This window comes from Trachypithecus francoisi, unplaced genomic scaffold (assembly GCF_009764315.1).
Source record: "Trachypithecus francoisi isolate TF-2019V2 unplaced genomic scaffold, Tfra_2.0 Lachesis_group12, whole genome shotgun sequence".
NCBI lineage: Eukaryota > Metazoa > Chordata > Mammalia > Primates > Cercopithecidae > Trachypithecus > Trachypithecus francoisi.
Window position 1 is genome coordinate 107,674,415 of NW_022681457.1, and position 18,762 is coordinate 107,693,176.

The 18,762-nt window shown below is 50.3% G+C and overlaps 1 protein-coding gene across 1 annotated transcript in view; it reads right to left on the bottom strand.

The window, feature by feature from the left end:
* Nucleotides 1–10,257: 10,257 nt before the first annotated feature.
* The window catches only part of PADI3 (peptidyl arginine deiminase 3), a 37,834-nt gene continuing 29,329 nt past the window's right edge, over nt 10,258–18,762 (bottom strand). The window contains exons 14-16 of the mRNA XM_033228118.1: nt 16,681–16,760; nt 13,683–13,808; nt 10,258–11,642 (exon numbers count right to left, since the gene is read on the bottom strand). Coding sequence (XP_033084009.1) covers nt 11,409–11,642; nt 13,683–13,808; nt 16,681–16,760 — 440 coding nt within the window. The 3' untranslated portion in view covers nt 10,258–11,408. The remainder of the gene's footprint in view (nt 11,643–13,682; nt 13,809–16,680; nt 16,761–18,762) is intronic.

Genomic DNA, 18,762 nt, shown 5'->3' on the forward strand with positions numbered 1-18,762 from the left:
TTTGAATTGAGTTTGCTAATAGTTTTGTTTAGAATTTTTGCATTTATGGGTTTATTGTTATGTCTATAGGTTTTCTTTCTTATTCTGTTCTTGTCAAGCACAGTAACAAACTCAGGTTACATGCTAAAAAATAGAAGCTATTACAGTTATTATTATGGTTTTACAATTGTACTTATCATACCATGTTGCTACTGTCCATTTGCTCTGCTTCTCTACTAACCTGTGAGCTTCCTAAAGGCAGACTCCATATCTGCTCACCCACTTCTGTATCCCCAGAATCTGCTGCTGAGCTGGATACATAGTAGAGAAAATTGTGCCCATGTAAAATAGGTGTGAGGATTAAGTAGCTACCCTGGAGAGGATGAAGAAGGCACTAAGCTTGCCGGGGATAGAAAATGAAGAAGTAAACATTTGTTAGGTTCTTACTGTCTGCCAGGTACTGCTCTAGTCCTCAAACAACCCATGAAGGTAAGCATTATTCCCATTTTACAGATAAGCAAATGGAGGCTCAGCCATAAGAAATCTCCCATCGAATTTGGTCTTGCAACTGCTTCTTGGCCTTTTGGCTAAGAGCAAATGTAGAATTTGCTCTTGCAAGGTGGTTGAGCACACTGACCACTCCATGTTCCTTTATAAAGGTCCATGTATGATGGGAATCATTTTGGCATGCTGTCTTCCTTCTGATAATGAGAATTAGGTGATTGACTCTGGTTCCCTTCTTGCATGGGCTGCTGGGAAGCTCCGATCCTAATTATAGTTTGCTTCTTATAGTCATATATTTGTCCTTTCCTGTGGGTTTCATTTTCTGGATTTTTTTTTTGTTTTGGTGTATTATTATTGTTGTTGTTATTATTTCGAGAAAGAGTCTCACTCCAGTGCCCAGGCTGGAGTGCAATGGTACCATCTTGGCTTACTGCAATCTCCATTTCCTGGGTTCAAGTGATTCTCCTGCCTCAGCCTACTGAGTAGCTGGGATTACAGGCACCCACCACCATGCCTGGCTAATTTTTGTATTTTTAGTAGAATGGGGTTTCACCATGTTGACCAGTCTGGTCTCAAACTCCTGACCTTAACTGATCCACCTGCCTTAGCCTTCCAAAGTGCTGGGCTTGCAGGCATAAGCCACCGCGCCTGGTCTTGGTGTCTTAATTAAAAAAAAAAAAAAGTAATCATCAGCTTGTTGAACGTACTCTTAATATAAGTCACCTCAAATCCCTAGAGGAATGTGTCAAGGGAATTAAAAAAAAAAAAAACAGTAGGTAAATATGCTGATTGAGCTGTCCAGTAGCCTCTTGGGGAGCATTACTCACATAAACACTTACTTCTGAACGATGCCCTGCCCAGCCCTGCTCAGGTCCCTGCTTGCTGGAGACTGGAAACTGCCCGAGGCAGCTATAATTTCTGTGATTGAGATGTTTTGGGTTAAGATAATTGGCATTGAGATGCAGTTTCTCAGAATGCCAAGACTTATTTAAAGACCCAAGAAGGGTTCAGAAAAGAAACTACGGAGCTAGCTTTAGTGCTGGCTTCCAGTTCTTGAAAGACAGCATTGCTTCAGAGAGCCAGCTGAGCGGTGGTTTCTTTCCATCTGCTGGTTCAGGACACACACATCCACCAAGCGCCCACGCCAGCAATGTTCAGCCTGGGTTTCTGAGTGTGCATTCCTTTCCAGGAACACGGACGGTGACCCTTGCCCCCTGACATCCTATCAGGAACCATCTCAAATCCTCACCACCAACGTAACAATGAAATGCTGTGAGCCAGGAGACCCAGGCCTGGGGCCCAGAATTGGGGGGATGCACTTGGGGGAACAGGGATCCCAGCCCTTTTCTTGCCCCAAGCCTCAAAAAAACTTGCCCACTGCTTGACTCATCTGTGAGTCCTGGGGGAGTGGCCACTGGCCCATCATGGTGGGCAAATGGGGGATACACATACCTGCTTTGTTATCAAAGCTTTGCTGTAGTCAGGCTTTTTGGGGGTTTTTTAGATGGAGTCTCACTCTGTCGCCCAGGCTGGAGTGCAGTGACGTGATATCGGCTCACTGCAACCTCTGCCTCCCGGGTTCAAGCAGTTTTCCTGCCTCAGCCTTCCGAGTAGCTGGGACTACAGGCTCCTGCCACCACGCCCAGCCAATTTTTATATTTTTAGTAGAGTTGGGGTTTCACCATGTTGGCCAGGATGGTGTCAATCTCTTGACCTTGTGATCCGCCTGCCTCAGCCTTCCCAAGTGCTGGGATTATAGGCATAAGCCACCACACCCAGCCTATAGCCAGACTTTTTAAGTGTCCAGTTGTAACTTTCTAAAAACATATTTGTCACCAGGAAAAAGTGGGTAAGAGACTCCTTGGGTGGCAGTGCAGAAAAACCGAGTCTTCAGAGCCAAGCACACCTGTCTTTTTCGTTTACTTGGACAAGCTGCTTCAAGTTATATCCCTCCCTGACAGAGAGCTGCTGTTTGTTGACTGCCAAGCACGAGGCCGAGCTCCTCCCTGGACCACCTCTTAACACTGTTCACAATGGCTCCCCAAGATACGTACCACTACTAGCCCCATCTTACTGACAAGGAAAGCAAAGTTCAGAGAGGTTAAGTAACCTCCCCAATGTCACACAGCTGACAAGTGGCAAAGCCAAGAAGCACACCCTGGCAGTCTGGCCTCAGAATCCATGCTTTCAACTATGCTGCAGCCATTGCCACTTACTGTCTGGGCACACAGTCCATGCTCAATAAACATCTAATGAATTAATGGGAGTGTACTTGAGAGTCGGCTTCCAGTTCCACCTCCCATCTGCGAAGCTCTCATTTGTGGGCAGTGGGCAGGTACAGGCTGGCAATCAGCCTCACCCTGCTTCCACATTGGCATCTCCATTGCTTCATTCCCACTGACAGGGAAACAGGAAAGATGGAAAGAGACATTTCTCCAAACACCTTCATCAGTCACCCTTGATGGGCCCTTTTTTTCTGCTTATACTGACTCATTCGTCTCTCTCCAGGAAACTACTTGCTGTGGCTGTTGATCAGTGGTTGAAGCACAGGACTGCAGGATGAATGTGCTGGGAGTGGGGTGAGAGGGCAGGCAGAGAGGAACCTACAGGGGCTAAGTCCAGCTCTGTATGGCCACAGCTAGGAGAGGAAGGCTGACTCTCAATCCCTAAGGATAGGATACCACGAAGTGAGCAGCAATAAAACTGGAGCTACAAACTGAAGGTTCAGACCTGGGATGCCTCCCTTGGGGAGAGATTTATTTTTTCCCCTGGCCCATTCTTTTTCTCTTCTGAGTCAGCAAAGAACTCCTTCTCCCTCTTCTACAGCATGGATTTGACTCTGAGAGGCAGCTGCCCAGGCGAGGACCACGTTACCCAGAGCCCCTTGCATCCAGATATGGCCACTGAGTTGTTCTTGCTGGTGGACTGTAAGTGGAAGTCATGTGTGTCTCTTCTGGCCCGATGTGATTAAGAAGCAGGTTTGCTTTCTCCGTCTTTTCTCTTCTCCTTTCTGCTGGCTCAAGGTCAACATCCAGGGTGATCTTGGAAGTCACATTTGGAAAACAGCAGGGCCTCTATTAGCCTGAGTGCCTGTGTGGAGCAGAGATCCCCCACCCCACCCTGATACACATGCATACTTACCATTCAGACTTGACCAGCCTTAAAGGGTCAACGCGAGCAAGAAATAAACATATATTGCGACTGAGCAGTTATACATGTTTTAGTCTATTTGTTAGAGCAGCTAGCCTACCTGAGTGAGTGATTGTTTCCTCCAGACTGATCCTTTCCCTTCTTTCCCCATGGCTCTACCATTCTCCTTGTTCGTAAAGCCAGAAACCATCTAGATATATATTCTAGAAAGATTCGTGAATGCGCACGCCAGGAACATCCCTAAGAATGTTGACAGCAGCATTGACTATTATAACAAAAAAATGGAAACGACCCACGTGTCTGTTGACAAAAAAGTATGAATAAATTGTATATAATAAATTCCATTCATCTGGCCGGTCAGTGGCTCACGCCTGTAATCCCAGCACTTTGGGAGGCCAAGGCAGGTGGATTGCTTGAGCTCAGGAGTTTGAGACCAGCTTGGGTAACATGGTGAAACCCCGTCTCCACAAAAAATACAAAAATTAGGTATGGTGGCACACGCCTGTAATCCCAGTTACTCAGGAAGCTGAGATAGGGGGATGACTTAAGCCCAGGAGCTGGAGGTTGCAGTGAGCTGAGATCATGCCACTGCAATCCAGCCTGGGTGACAGAGCCAGAACTTGTCTCAAAATAATAGTAATATAATACATTTAATTCATAAAATGGAATGCTTTGTAGCAATAAGGAATGAATTATGGTGACATACAACATGAATGAAACTCACCAATACAGTGCTGAATGAAAGAAGAGAAGCACAGAACACCAACATTAACATGGCCCTATGAAAAAGTTTCCAACAACAGGCAAAACTAAACAGTATGCAGTTCAGGGATACTCACATGGGGAAATTATAAAGAGGAGCAAAGGAATGATAAACGCAAATTTCAGATGAGTGAGAATCCCGGGTATAGGAGGAAGTAGGAAGCGCCCCCATAGGGTTGCAGAGGGGTTTGGAATGTTCCCTTTTTAAAAGAGAAGATGCTGAGAGTACACAGGTTTTCTGGTTTTTTTGTTTTGTTTTGTTTTTTGAGACAGAGTCTTACTCTGTTGCCCAGGCTGGAGTGCAGTGGCGCGATCTCGGCTCACTGCAAGCTCTGCCTCCTGGGTTCACACCATTCTCTTGCCTCAGCCTCCCAAGTAGCTGGGACTACAGGCGCCCACCACTATGCCCAGCTAATTTTTTGTATTTTTAGTAGAGACGGGGTTTCACCACGTTAGCCAGGATGGTCTCGATCTCCTGACCTTGTGATCCACCCGTCTCGGCCTCCCAAAGTGCTGGGATTACAGGCGTGAGCCACCACGCCCGGCCAAATTTTTGTATTTTTAGTAAAGATGGGCCATATCGTCCAGGCTGATCTCCAACTCCTGACATCAGGTGATCTGCCCTCCTCCACCTCCCAAAGTGTTGGGAGTACAGGCCTGAGCCACCTCGCCCAGCCCAGAGCATTCTTTGAAACAGGGTAGGCTGAGCGCAGTAGCTCACACCTGTAATCCCAGTGCTTTGGGAGGCTGAGGCGGGTGGATCACTTGAGGTCGGGAGTTCAAGACCAGCCTGACCAACATGGAGAAACCCCATCACTACTAAAAATACAAAATTAGCCAGGCGTGGTGGTGCATGCCTGTAATCCTAGCTACTTGGGAGGCTGAGGCAGGAGAATCGCTTGAAACCAGGAGGTGGATGTTGTGGTGAGCCGAGATCGTGCCATTGCACTCTAGCCTGGGCAACAAGAGCAAAACTCGTCTCAAAACAACAACAACAACAACAACAAACCAAAAAAACAGGGCTGCAGACTGGTACCCGTCTGAGGCCTGTTAAGAACTGCTCACAGCAGGTGAGCAGCAGGCAAGCGGGCGTTACCGCCTCCTGTTAGATCGGGACGCCATTAGATTCTCTAGGACCCCGAGCCACTTGTGAACTGCGCATGCAAGGGATCTAGGTTGCATGCTCCTTATGAGAATCTAATGCCTGATGATCTGAGGTGGAACAGTTTCATCCTGAAACCATAACCATCCCCACCTTCCCTATGTCCGTGGAAAATTGTCTTCCATAAAAGCGGTCCCTGGTGCCAAAAACGCTGGGGACTGTTGCTTTAAAAAATGCAGAGCACCTCATGTCACACCCTGCTTAGAGGGCTTCCACTGCATCAGATAGCAGCCATGCTCATCGCTGGGGCCTCCCAGACCCCAGAGACAGGGACCTGCCCTCCATTCATGCTATCCAATGTCATGCCCCTTGAGCCCACACACCCCAACCCACAGGCCTTCGGCCAGCATCCGGAACACATGGAGCCAGTCCCCATTCAGGGCATAGCACGAGCTACCCTCTCCTCCCTGGCTCCTTCCCATCCTTCACACCCAGCCTGAGATGCCACCTCCCTTGAAGGCCTCCCTGGCCACTTCTTTTTTTCTTTTTCTTTTTTCTTTATTTTATTTTATTTTATTTTTTTTTGAGGCAGTTTCACTCTTGTCACCCAGGCTGGAGTGCAATGGCACGATCTCTGCTCACTGCAACCTCCACCTCCCGGTTTCAAGTGATTCTCCTGCCTCAGCCTCCCGCATAGCTGGGACTACAGGCAATTTCCACCATGCCTGGCTAATTTTTGTATTTTTAGTAAAGACGGGGTTTTGGCATGTTGGCCAGGCTGGTCTCAAACTCCTGACCTCTGGTGATCCGCCCGCCTGGCCTCCCAAAGTGTTGCCGTGTCCTGGCTACACACCTGAGTCACCGAGTTACTTTGTGTAGCATCCCAATGTCCAGACAGAATTTCTGATGGTGGGGGCCTGGCCCTGCTAGCTTTTAATAGCCTTCCAAGTGATTCTAATGTGTAGATGGGTTGAGAACCACTGGTGTGACTGGTTAAGAACCCAGGGTACAGAGGTCACGTGTCTAGTGTTAATAACTCTGTGACCAGAGCAAGCTCTTTTATGTGGCTGAACCTGTCTATAAAGTGAGAGCAATAATAATAGCTGCCTGCTGGCATGCTGTGAGGAATATATCAGATGGTGCTCGGGGAGCATTCAGTACCTGCTGGCACAATGCTTGCACTCACTGTCATTATGCTGGAGGGGACTTGGGATGACAGTGACTTTGTAGGAAGTGACAGGTCCCACAGATTCTGTCCAGCCATCCAGAATTCCTTTCCAGCCATCCTCACCCAGGGCCCTCTTTCCTGGGCTGCTGGAAGCCGCAGGAGGCCACAGGGTTGGGCAATGCCTGCCGAAGCCCTGCAGCTACTTATTCCAAATTTGAATAAAGCATGAGTCAGGGCCGCCCAGAGCTGCAAATCCCCATAAGAAAGACAGGCTTTCTTGTTGGCTTCTTGTCTGGGCAGGAGCCTCCACCTGGGCCATTCCCACACAGCTGAGACAAGCAGCGTATGATCTGAGAATAGCCAGGACAGCTGTCCCTTCTGTACCTCCCTCATCTCGCCTCTGGGTCTCAGAGGGTCTTTGACATCTATTAAAGTGCAGGGATTAGGAGTGTTCTACACAGCAGATGCTTGAGGAAGGGCTAGGGGATGTTATGTAACAACGGTCATCATTTACTGCATTTACTGAGCACTTACTATGCACCATGCACTGTGCTGTTAACACTAAGTGTGTCTTGTGAGTTACCCTACTTCATCCCCATGCAAGCTCTATGAGGCAGGCAGTTATTTTGCCCATTTTATGGAGGGGGAAACTGAGGCTCACACAGGTTAAGTGCTCAGCTACAGAGTACAAGTTCAGCAACTAATGGTCCAACTCCGAGGGGTTCCAGGCAGCCAGCTGGGAGTAGGTGAGCCAGTTGGGTTGTCTTCCCTTATCCTCAGGCCTGGTCAAGGTTGTCCACGGTGTTAGAGGAACCACAATAGGGTGAAGGGGAAGTTTCCCCACAAGAACCCAAGCCTCAACCCAGTCTCCCTGGGATTTCCAGGCCTGAGAACCAGGCCCTGGAAGGGAGCAGGAAGTGTGGCATGGGCAGCTGTCTGGGAAGGCAGTGGCCAGTGGAGGTGATCCCTGACCCCAGGCCTGGTAGAGGCAGCTTCCAGTACTTTTTGGAGCCACCCAGCCTGCACCCACGGGATCCCAGATCTCAGCCCAGCTGAGGGTCCAGAACTGAACACCAGTCCCAGAGTGAGGGCTCATTGACTGCATCTTTCTGCTGCTGCCTCTGTGGATTTCAGAGGGGACCGGGTATGGTCTCACTCTTGGAGGCCAGAAAGGGCAGTCGGGGCCTGGTTGCCTGTCGTCAGCAGAAAAATTCCACTTTTGAATCAGCAGAAAAATTCCAAAGATTTCCACTTTTGAATCTGCAGAACTCCTGAGTATATGACCTTCTTAGTAAAAGGGAATGAAGGTTGCAGATGGAATGAAGTTCACTCATCAGCTGACCTAGAGATGGTGGGTGAACCTTGCTTATCCAGATGAGCCCAATGGCATCGCAAGCGTCCTTACAAGTAGAAGAAAGAAGCAGAAGAATCCGTCAGAGGAAGATACAAAAATGTTACTACGCTGCTGGCTTTGAAGATGGAGGAAAAGCCCAGCAACTGAGGGGTGTAGGCAGCCTCTAGGAGTTGGAAAAGGCAAGAAAAAGGATTCTTCCCTAGAGCCCAGAAGGAACCAGCGCTTCCAAGATGTTGACTTTAGATCAGTGAGAGCCATGTGTATGGCAGACACACTGCCAGCAATAGCTTAACTGGAGCATACCCTGAGAATGACCTTACAGTCTATGACGAATGTGCATTTGGGATTCCCAGCTATGGAAAGTGCCCAAACCAGAGATTCATTTCTTTTGTATGAGGAACATTGGTACCCACCGCTTATCTCATAGAATGCAGGCTGTATGGGAATTGAGGACCTTTGTTATGGGTGAAATGAAGATTGCCAGGAGGAGGTTGTTAGGGTGAGAGTGCTCAGTGAAAATGCTATACAAACTGCATGCTTTGCTTTCCTTTTTTTTTTTTTGAGATGGTGTCTTGCTCTGTCGCCCAGGCTAGAGTACAGTGGCACCATATCGGCTCACTGCAACATCCACCTCCCGGGTTCAAGCAATTCTCCTGCCTCAGCCTCCCGGGTAGCTGGAATTACAGGTGCCCTCCACTGCACCTGGCTAATTTTTGTATTTTTAGTAGAGACGGGGTTTCACCATCTTGGCCAGGCTGGTCTCGAACTCCTGACCTCGTGATCCACTCGCCTTGGCCTCCCAAACTGCTGGGATTATAGGCGTGAGTCACTGTGCCTGGCCAACTGCATGCTTTTTACAAGCAGAGGTGGTTCTCCTATCCAGCCCACCACCACCGGATTGCCCTGTACATAAGTCCCCTCAATAAACTTTGTCTTGGTCACTGGCTCCACGTCTCTTCTTTGGTCTCTCAAACATGGTGCCATCCCTATCTTTTTTTTTTTTTTTGAGATAGAGTCTCACTCTGTCACTCAGGTTGGAGTGCAGTGGTGTGATTTTCGCTCACTGTAACCTCAAACTCCTAGTCTCAAGCAATTTTCCTTCCTCAACCTCCGAATAGCTAGGCCTACAGGCATGTACCACCATGCCCAGCTTCTACTGAGGTCAGTAGAGGTCCAGCATGACACCGTGTCAGACTTCTGACCTCCAGAACCATAAGATAATACATTTGTGTTGTTTTCAGCCACTTCGTTTATGGTAATTTGTTATAGCAGCCTTCGAAAAGTAATGCACTGACCCTGTCCTTTGCTGTGCGGACAGGTGGATGCCGTGTTCAACTGTTTTGCTTCTCGTCCGCCTTTGGGTTAGGTTTTTCACTGCTCAGTTGCCCCACCCACACCAACCTAGAGCACAGGGAGCAACTTTGAGAGGCAAGAAGTTTCCAGGGCTTTATGCTGGGTTCATCCAGAGTCCTGTGTCTAGTCTTGGGGGTAAGAAAAGCCTGTTGGAAACTCATCCCTCTTCTCCGAATTTTAGGCATTTGCCTTCTAGAGAGTCACATTTCCCTCCCCAAACCCTTTTGGAAAATAAGATGTTCTCAGCCTCTTCATCTGTCTCAGCTTCCCCTGCTGGGGGAAATGGGGGAGGGAGCTTATTTTGTCAAAATCCGGGCATGTGAGGGGACACCGGGAATCTGTTCAGAGAACCTAAGTAATCTATGGCAAGGAGGCAGCACTGGAGAAACCTACACAGCTCTAGCCACCCAGCCCGGGGTGAGCTTGAGTGTGTTTCTGTGTTTTGCACCTTGAGGGAGAATAAGGGGGTTGGGAGGGTGGAGGGCAGAGGGACAGTGCCCGAGTGCTCTGAAGTAAGGCTTCCTGCAGCCTCTTGCAGGCGGAAGGAGGATGCTGCTAAGGACACGCAAAGGCTTCCACATGCTCCCCACTGCCCCTCCTTCCACAGTGCAACCTCCGGCCACAGCCCGGCCATGCTCACTCATCCTGGTAGCCTAGCATTTTACCCCCAGGCTTGCTTTTATGTGTCCATATCATCACAACTGTCCATGGCAGCCCTAACCCATCTTCTGGCCAAGACAAGGCAATCTGAGTCTTATCAAAATTTGGGATGTCAGCCCCAAATTCTTGGGGGTCAAGAAAGCAAATGCTTCAGCTGCAAGAAAGTCCTCTTTCTTTGCTGTCTCATTCTAAGCTCAAAGAAGGCTCAACATGAGAGCCAAGCCATTTGTGTTTCTGTTGATTTATTAGCGAGTGATGGAAACGCAGCTGGACCCATACAGAATACACATGTAGCTGGCACACATCTCGAGAACCGCCCCCCCCCCAACCGCCATCCCCTGAATTCAGTGGTTCATTCCCAGAGTTTTCCCGCTGTGAGCTGTCTTGGTGGACCCAGCCCCTTTAACCCCCTCTTCTGCAGCTATGTGGAAACGCTGACCAAGGCCAATAGAGAGCCTGGGACCATTCCAGAGGAGAGGCAGGGTTCTCTCCTCCTGCAGAGAGAGGTCCCAGGGCCAATGAAACATCCTTCTCCAGACACCTAATATTAACCATCACAAGGTGGATCACCATAGTCAACCATGTGTATTATGGGAGATATTTTTCACCCTTGTACCCAGTCTTCCCAGTACCCAACAATCCCCCAGATAATTTCATCTCTAAGAAATTCCAGGAGGATTCTGGACAAAGCTGGATTTCTGCATGTCAGATGACGGGGAGTTTATAAGGCTAAGGGACAATTCTCATTGCTTCCACACGCATCTAAAAGCTCATACTATGTGACAGCTCATGCTGGGTGAGGGTCAACATCTGGGCAGGAACTTGGCAGGGTAAAAGATGGTCCCGCCCTGATCTAAGTGGATCCACAGCTCCCTTTTTATGGGGGAGGCTTTAGGAAGAATCTCTCCTGCCTGTCCTGTGTGGAGTGATCTGGTTTTAGGGTTGTTCCTCTGCAGAGAGGAAGCAATTGGACCAAAGCAGAATCATGGATCCTTCCTCTGTTAGGATAAACAGGACAAGATGGCTGATGAGATACATGGATGTTTCTAGACCCCAATGTGGATTTGTCCCCAAATGGATGATTTCAGAGTGAGGAGGGGACATCTCCATGGGTTGTGTTGAATCATAGGAGAGGCTGTAAGAAATGAGGTCCTTCTTTTTGTGGGGCCAAGAAGATTCAAGTCTGAGAACCACATGGGTTGCAGGTGAGGCACGGACACTTCCAGGGAAAAAGCTTCTGAGAGGGACGGTCACCCTCAGTGTTCCATCTGGAGCCTTGGGGTCTCTTGGTGCTTATCGTTCAGGGGCCTGTCTCTGTCTCCACCACCTGGGCCAGTGCCCGCCCCAGGGGGACAGGATGGTGGGTGGGAGCTGTCTCAGGGCACCATGTTCCACCACTTGAAGGAGAAGGGCTTTCTGCGCACATTGGTGCCACAGTGCACCTCCCCATGCAGCATGTGGTATGGAGTGAAGTCATCAATGAAGGTGCAGTGGAGGCCTAGCGGCTCCAGCAGGGATCGCACCTGCTCCTCCAGGCAGCAGCGGCCATTAATGATGGGCCCGAAGGGCTTGGGGATGCCCAGGTGCTTCCCCAGCACCAGCATATTCACCTGCAGTCCGAAGGGGAGACAGAACTTCATCACTGGGCTCCCACCTCACACCTCTATCTGCAGGACCTGGATTTGTGTTTTAGCCAGTCTTATCAATAGCTGCTCACCCTTTCCTGTGCAATGAGAGGGTAACTGGCTAAAGGGGCTGGGAAGAACACTTTAGCCAGGTACCTTTGGGAGCATCTACAGAGCTCACTCTGGCAACGTCCTCTGGAAACTGCCCTAATGTGAATTTGGAATTGTGGATTGTGGCAGCTGCCATGTTTGTGCTACAGAATCCCAACCTTCTAGGCCATAGCTGATTGGGCCAGGGAAGACAGCTGGTCCAAGATGGACCAATCAGAGTCCCGCTCCCAGGAATTTGAAACTGACAATGGGAGAGTTTAGTCGTCTCTGCCCGTGTCAGTGTCTCTGTGCATGGCCATACTCATCTTTGTCCCCAGGAACAGAGAAGCAAAGGAAGCCAAGCTGGAAGAAGAGGGAGGGGAAGTAGGAGGTGGAGAGGGTGAGAGAAAAAGAGAGAATGAATGATGTAGACACAGAAACAGAGAGGATTCCAGGCTCTGCTGCAGCTATCCTGCCCTCAGGTTTCTGGTGTCCTTATATTAAGACTCCCTCTGGCTGAAGCTGGCTTGAGTAGGACTCTCTCTTGTGAACACAAGAACCTGAATCATTGCACAAGCTTCTTGGGGCACATATATAATTACAAGATAACCTCGAACAGGAAGGAAGGGGAGTGGCAAGAGGCTTTGCGAGTGGAGGGCAAAAAGTTGCCTGAAAAGGGGAAGGAAAAAGGGAGGCATGAAGCAACAGTGGTGTGGACAGGTTCCCCACAAGGCTCTGACAATGGGCAAATTGAGTTCTTCTAGGGGATGGAGGTGGGAAGGTGTGGGGAGGGGAGCTGGGTGGCCTGTAGCAGTGCTGCTCAAACTGTGTTCCTCTAAAACGCAGCATCAGCACCATCTGGGCGCTTGTTAGCGAGGCAGCAGTGCCTCGGGCCCTGCCTTAGACCTGCTGAATCAGGACCATGGGGTGGGGCCCCACCTATCCAGGTGTTTCAAATGCAAGCTCAAGATTTAGAAGCAGGCCGGGCACGGTGGCTCCTGCCTGTAATCCCAGCACGTTGGGAGGCTGAGGCGGGTGGGTCATTGGAGGTCAGGCGTTCAAGACCAGCCTGGCCAACATGGCAAAACCCCATCTCTAATAAAAATGCAGAAATTAGCCAGGTGTGGTGGTGCACGCCTGTAATCCCAGCTACTCGGGAGGCTGAGGTAGGAGAATTGCTTGAACCCTGGAGGCGGAGGTTGCAGTGAGCAAGATCGCGCCATTGCACTCCAGCCTGAGCGACAGAGGAAGACTCCAGCTCAAAAAAAAAAAAAAAAAAAAGATTTAGAAGCATCAGAGGCAAAGCATCAGAGGCAAAGCCCTCAAGGCTCAGTCAAAGGCCACTTCTTCCATGAAGCCTCTTGGTTCTCCAGTTCTACCTCTTAGGCTGGAAGTGCTTTGTCTAACCTCCAAACTGCCACATCGCCTTATCCTACAAAACAGATCATTGGACATGTCCTCAGAGAGGGGAAGAATTTCCCTCTCAACAGATTAGACTGAAAGTCCCTTGAGAGCAGGGGGCATTCTTAATCATCTCTGCATCTGCCACAGGAAACCCTAAATACCTGTGGGATGGATGAACAGCTGCAAGCTGGGAGGAAGAGAGCAGAATGAGCATCGGGGTTCCCAGCTGATGCCATGTGCTTTGCACACGCGACCTCATGCAATCATTCATTCACTCCACAAATGTCAAGTGGTCCCCTTCCCTGATGCCCCTTGGGCCAGGGCTTGGCCAGCAAGCATTCCACAGGGACCATGGTGGTCAGCCAGCTAGAAGCCCTTCTGAGGAGCACCATAGGACCCCTGATTCTCCCTGCCATCCCCACTGGCCACCACAATCCTAAATATGACTGTGACCAAACAATTTTCCCCTCTAGGGCTTAGAGGCTTGCAGCCTGAATTGACATAGTCTGGAGTCATGGGTGGTGGCCTCACCAAGTCAGGGAAGAAGGCCATTGCTTTTTTCCTCTCGGTCTTGAAGAGCTGCGGGATGTCGATGATGTCACACTCTGACAGGCCCAGCTCCCTCTTCAGCACCTCACGGTTCCAGTCGATGCAGCTCTGGGGCAGGGGAGGGCTAGAGTTGGGGACACCTTGCCAGTGTGTTTTGGGGGCGCTCAAGGCATCATGTCTAGTTGAGGAGAGGCAGGATACCCAAGTGCCCATAGATCAATTGTCCACACAGACCTTATCTGCATGCCTCTTTGTCAAAATATACCTATCCCGTGTCCACCCCTCACAGTTCTACCCCATAAGGTTAAAAATGAGTGTTTCAGAGTGCTCCGTCCTTGACCCTCTTCTTCAAATCCCTCATGCCTTAGAGGATCTCACTCTGTCTCATGTTTTGTTATTGTTGTTGTTGTTTGTTTGTTTGTTTTCAGATGGAGTCTTGCTCTGTCTCCCAGGCTGGAGTGCAGTGGTGTGATCTCAGCTCACTGCAACCTCCGCCTCTTGGGTTCAAGCAATTCTACTGCCTCAGACTTCCAAGTAGCTGGGATTACAGGTGCCCACCATAACACACCCAGCTAATTTTTGTATTTTTAGTAGAGACAGGCTTTCACCACATTGGCCAGGTTGGTCTCAAACTCCTGGCCTCAGGTGATCTGCCTGTCTCAGCCTCCTAAAGTGCTAGGATTAGAGGCATGTGCCACAGCCCCCGGCCTGTCTCATGGTTTAAAACACCTCTATACAGTGACAACTCCCAAATGTGCATCTCCCCACCTCTTTGTTTTTTGAGACAGGGTCTCGCTCTGTCACCCAGGCCAGGGTGCACTGGCACAATCTCGGCTCACTGCAACCTCTGCCTCCTGGGCTCAAGTGATTCTCCCGCCTCAGCCTCCTGAGTAGCTGGGATTACAGGCACCCAGCACCATGCCCGGCTAATCCCAACCTCTTTATAAAGCCCATCTCTTTCCTAAGCTCAGACATGTGAGTGTAGCTGCCTACTTAGCATCTTCACGTGGGTGTCTAACAGGCTCATCAAATATGATGCGTCCAAAGAGAAATGCTTAATTTCTACCCCACTACCCTGCTTCTTCCCCCAGGGTTCTTCAGCTTAGTACGTGTCACTGCTGTTCACCCAGCTGTCAGGGCCACAAGTCTTGCTGTTATTCTTGATGTCTCCTGTCCCCTCCTCCAAATCCAATTCATTAGCAAGTCCTGTGGGTGCTACCTTTGCTATCTGTTCCCAATCTGCCCCCTTCCCACCTGGTCTGAAGGCCACCCACTCCAGCCTGGTGGACCGCGATGGCTTCCTATGGGGTCTCTGCCCTTGCCCCACGTGGCAGCCATGATAACTCCTCTTGCACACCTCCAACTTGGGAGTGTAACTGACCAAGGGTGCTTGCTGCTCAGCTCTGAAGCCCTTCCTGGGTTTAAGGTCACACCTCACTGACTGCTCCTAACTAATGGCTGAGAGTGATAGTGCACTCAGGCAGACCCATTTCTGAGAGACGAGGGACTCCTCTGGTGGGCGACTGTGGCTGGTGGGATCCCCCACAGCTTTGCTGAAGATTCCCCAGGCTGTATGCAGTATAGGGTGCGTGCACCTCACCTTCCTTCTCTCTTTCACTCGGGGTCTCCCAGTCTTCTCTGGCTCCCAGTCTATTTCCTCACACAGACATTTTCACTAATAAAACCCTGACATGTTTAACCCCATCTTGACATTCTTGGAGGATTTCGACTCATGCAGTCCCTATGTGGGAAATTCTGTTTGCCCTTCAGGAACACTGTATGCCCATCTCTGCTCTGTGCACGGGGAGGCTGATCCCTAGGAATCAAGGACTCCAGTGCCCTCTGGCTCCTGATTGGGCTGAGCCAACGGGGGCAAAGAAGGAGGAGAATACAGCTGAGGTATTTGTCCCTGCAGCTCCCTCCCTCCAGTTCACTGTGGGTTGGCTGTCACATCTCCTGTCTCGTAGCCTCTTATCCTGGTGGCCTCTCCAGGTTCCAGGAACAGTTCCCTTCCCTCATTCCTTCAGGTGTAGGGGTGGTAACACTTCCTGCTCATCCTAGCCTGGGATACTGAACAGTCCTTTGCTAGTTTCCTTGAGCCTGCCTGTACCTTTGTAAATATGTCCTTTATCAACCTCTTCTGCAGTTATACAGCTCCAGGTGCCATGTATTTCCCGTTGGAATCTACTGTCACCCCTTACCTCCACAGAATATATGTTTTCAACACAGCAACAGAGAGATTTTTTTTTTTCCGAGATGGAGTCTTGCTCTGTTGCCCAGGCTGGAGTGCAGTGGCGCAATCTTGGCTCACTGCAGTCTCTGCCTCCCAGGTTCAAGTAATTCTCCTGCCTTAACCTTCTGAGTAGCTAGGATTACAAGCGCACGCCACCACACCTGGCTAATTTTCGTAGTTTTAGTAAAGAAGGGGTTTCGCCATGTTGGCCAGGCTGGTCTCAGACTGGCTGGTCTCAAACTCCTGACCTTGTGATCTGCCTGCCTCGGCCTTCCAAAGTGCTGACATTACAGGCATGAGCCACCGCGCCCGGCCAAGAGATCTTTTAAAGCATAAGTCAGACTGGTCTGTCCTCTGCTCATATCCCCTAATGGCCTCAAATCTCACTCAGAGTCACAGCCAAAGTTCCAGTGATGCCCTACAAGGCCTCACGTGATGTGACCTGGCCTCTTCTGGCTCCACATCAGCCTCCTGGCTTGTCCTAAAATACTCCAGGCCTGTTCGTTCCACCTCAGGGCCATCGCCTGTGCTGTTCCCTCTGCCTGGAACGCCTGTCTTCTTCCCATACACATGCCTCGCTCCCCTCATTTCTCCTGGGTCAAAGGAGGGTGTGGGGACCCCTCTATCTGGGCCTGTTCTAACCTGAGCTTTCATGAACGGTGAGCCTTAGATGTCAGTATCCCATCCTTGCCTCCAGGCCTGCCTGCTCCCAAGTCACAGCCCACAGGTACACCACAGCCCTTATACCTGAACAAACTTATTGTAGTTGATGAGGTCTTTATTGGAGAGCACCTGGTTGATGGAGATGGTCTTGACCCGCTCATCATCTGTGAAGGAGAGAGATGAAAGGGAAGGACAGGGACAGCACCAACATGAGGACCCCCTGTTTAGGGAAGCGGACAGGCAGGAGCCAAGTTCACAGCTACTGGTCTTGCTGAGTCAGCAGTCTCTGACTTTCCCGGGCCTTGGGTGGGCCCACCTATCTGAGCTTGTCTTGGCCACTGTGCACATCTGGGTGTGTAAGGAGTGGGAGGGTCTGGTTCCCATAGTGGGATGAACTTTAGACCTTTATTTGAGTTCACCGGAAGTGGTAACGCCTTTCACTGGAAATTTACAACCGCCCGAGGGCACTGCATGAGGACTCCTCCTGCTTTGGCTTAGCCGGGAGCTGGGTCAGTGGCTGCCCACCCACCCACCATCAGAAAGTCAGGTTTTATAGTTTCACTGAGCAGCGAACCAGCCAGTCCCGGGATTCGGACACCATCAGGCCCCAACCCTGCCCTCCAGGAGTGACTGCATGAAATGGGGACTTCCCAGGGGCCCAGATTTTCTCAGCCTGATGGGGTGCCCATGGAGATGAGACTGGACAGGGAAGGAGAGGCTAGAGTCAATGGCACACAGTCCTCATGGCTGCCACTCAGTAAGCGCTTACCATGAGCAGGCCCCGAGGGCAGTGCCCACGTTCGGCATCTCATTTAACCCTCATGGTGACCCTCACAAGGTATGCATTATGATCTCCACTTTACAGATGAGAAAACTGAGGCTCAGAGAGGTCAGAAGACTTGCCCAGGGTCACACAGGTAGGATATGTGGAGGCTTGTGATTCAAACCCAAGCCCAAGGTTCGCACAGGGCCTCAAGCCTTGACCAAGGGAAAGGAGAGGGTTGCCCGGACCCATCTGCAGGCCCAACGCCCGCTTCACCCCAGTTTAAGGCAGGCAGCTGGGGTCCAGTCCCAGCTCCACTGCAATCTTGCTGAGACCTCTGAGCCAATGACGTCCCCTCTCTGAGCCTCACATTCTTGGGTATAAAGGTGGGTGATGATCATCCCACAGGCTCTCGTGAGATCAAATGAGATAACACGTGTGATGCACGCAGTGTGAGGCCTGGCGCACTGAGGTGCCTAATAAGCGCTCTGGCCTCTGTGTCTGTATAATTAGTCGCCACAGTCACTGCCTGAGTGTCGGCCCTCAAGGGTGGGGTGGCTGCTTGTGGCCTGCCATCTGTGACTTCTCCCACGCTCCCTCCCAGCTGGGCAGGTTGGAATAACTTTGTTCAACCCATTCCTGGGTCTTGCTCACCATAAACATGGTTCTCCCAGGAAAGATGGAAGGTGGCATTTTTCCCTGCGTGGTACATAATTTGGATTTAAGGATTTCTAAGACTTACTCTAGGTTCACCAATGCCTAGTCAGGGTCCCTTTGGCAGCAACAGGATCAAGAAAGACTATTTCTCTTCCATTTGATTGCTAGGTCTCCAGGGTTGTGTTGGAAGATGTTAACGCTAGCAAACAGAGAGCGAGGGGACTTTGGAAGTTATTATATCTGGGAGCATCTAAGTTCTAAAGGAGTGTTTTTCTCTCTGAGCTGTGTTTGGTCTAGGATGCTATACGCCTCCCCTGAGGCCATGGGACCAAGAAAACCTACGATTCTGCCTGCCAAAGGGTCTTTGCCCTGTGACCTCTGGGGTCACTGAGAAAGGGAGGATCCTCTGGAATTCCTGCAGTCTCATTGGGGCTGGAAAGGGAGTGAATTTGAGAACCGTTCCAGCAAATTTGCCAGATGATGACTCCAGTCCAGCCATCTCTCTCTCTCAAAATTCCTCCAGTGCACAAAAAAAAAAAGTGGGCCCTCGCCAGACACAATGGTTCACACCTGTAATCCTGCACTTTGGGAGGCCAAGACAGACAGATCACTTGAGCTCAGGAATTCAAGACCAGCCTGGGCAACATGGTGAGACTCCATCTCTACAAAAAATACAAAAAGTTAGCCAGGCGTGGTGGTGCATGCCTGTGGTCCCAGCTACTCATGAGACTGCGGTGGAAGGGTCG